We start from the raw sequence: 1,548 nt of genomic DNA, 5'->3' as shown, positions 1-1,548 counted from the left end.
TTTTTTTCTAATTGGCAGATATTTTATTATTTTATTTTATTTATTTTTAGTATAGTTGACTCAATGTTATATTAATTTCAGGTGACAAACATGATTTGATAATTCTGTGCATTATTCAGGATTCACTGTGATAAATGTCACCATCTGTCACCATACAATATTATTACAATAGAAGTATCTCTCGTTTCAGCCTGTCCACCAGCACCCTGACTGTGTCTTCAGGGAGCAGTCGTGGGTCCCTGGCCTCCAGCCGGGGCTCACTCGCCTCCAGCCGCGGGTCCTTGAGCTCCGTCAGCTTCACCGACATCTACGGCCTCCCACAGTACGAGAAACCCGATGCCGAGTGTGGCCAGCTTCTGCGCTTCGATCTCCTTCCCTTCGACTCCCTGGGACGAGACGCCCCCTTCTTAGATCTCCCGGTCCCCTCGGGCTTCCACAAGCAGAGGCGCTCCCTGGACCAGACTGCCGGCTCAGGCCTCTGCTCTGGGGGATGAGGACTTGCAGGGCACGGCCTCCCTTCAGCCGCATGGGCTCCCCGGGGATGGGGAAGGACCTCGCGAGCGAGGACCCCAAGTGCCCGCCGCTGCCACGGCTGCAAGTAAGTATTGAGGAGTGTTGCTGGTTTTCTCAGTGCTGGGGAAAGAAGGGTTTCTGGTTCCAGGAAGAAATCGTGTGCAATGGTACACTTTAAGACTATTGATACAAGTAGGAATGTCCAAACCTAATTTGGTTTGCACAGTATTACAGTGGATGTTTCTACATCTGCAACTGTGCTTAGTGCCTGCTGTGAAAAGATAATTAAAATGGGCAGAGTAGTCTTTCACTCAAAGTACTTTTCCAGGGTGTGCTTATTTGTTAAAAAAAAAAAAAAAAAAAAAAAAGGTAAAAAGCACAAATCTTCCACAAAAGACCAGCACATGCACACTGTAGCCCACCAGAAATTTCCACTTCCTTTGTTGCTTTGATTTTGTATCTTTATCCTTTCTTCTTGGATTTTCAAGGACTTAATTCTATCAAATGGAAAATCCCGTGTGATTTCAAAACAATGTGACAGTAAACATTAGTCATTTCTGTCAATCACTTTGTCTGGTGATCTTCAAATCCCTGCGCAATTAACTACCAACTCTGTGTCTTTGACCACATCCTTGCTTCATTGCTCTTCACCATGGTTGATCTTTATACTCCCTTAAATTCACCACCATTCTATTCATGACTTACATCTACCATACCAGTCCCTGTTAAATTTATGTATTTAATCATATGCCAGTTATGTTCAGAAGTGGTCCCTTGGTTATTTAGCGTCTCCATTATTTTGTTATCTCTCCATGTTCCCAGATTTCCCTCAAACATAACTCCAATATCCACAGTTACAGTGTTTCTGTAATTCATGTGTTCACAAAAATTTCATTCACTTTGTGTCTTTTTTTGTTGTTTGTTTGTTTTAAGGGAAACATTGACTTTTCCATTTTCATTCATTGTCTAAGCTTATTTTTTTTTCTTATTCTTTTTTGTCCCCCTTCCCAGCTTTCCTCCAAAGGTTGATATACA

The 1,548-nt window shown here is 42.8% G+C and overlaps 1 protein-coding gene across 1 annotated transcript in view; it reads left to right on the top strand.

The window, feature by feature from the left end:
* Window positions 1–1,548, top strand: part of LOC103656297 (protein WWC3-like) — a gene marked incomplete at its 3' end in the record, with an annotated part of 93,189 nt that overhangs the window by 65,984 nt on the left and 25,657 nt on the right. The window contains 2 exon segments of the mRNA XM_040624830.1: window positions 191–457; window positions 459–598. Coding sequence (XP_040480764.1) covers window positions 191–457; window positions 459–598 — 407 coding nt within the window.

This window comes from Ursus maritimus, unplaced genomic scaffold (genome assembly GCF_017311325.1).
Source record: "Ursus maritimus isolate PB19 unplaced genomic scaffold, ASM1731132v1 scaffold_72, whole genome shotgun sequence".
Taxonomy (NCBI): domain Eukaryota; kingdom Metazoa; phylum Chordata; class Mammalia; order Carnivora; family Ursidae; genus Ursus; species Ursus maritimus.
The sequence above is the reverse complement of the archived record's forward strand: the minus strand, read 5'-3'. Positions and strand labels throughout refer to the sequence as shown.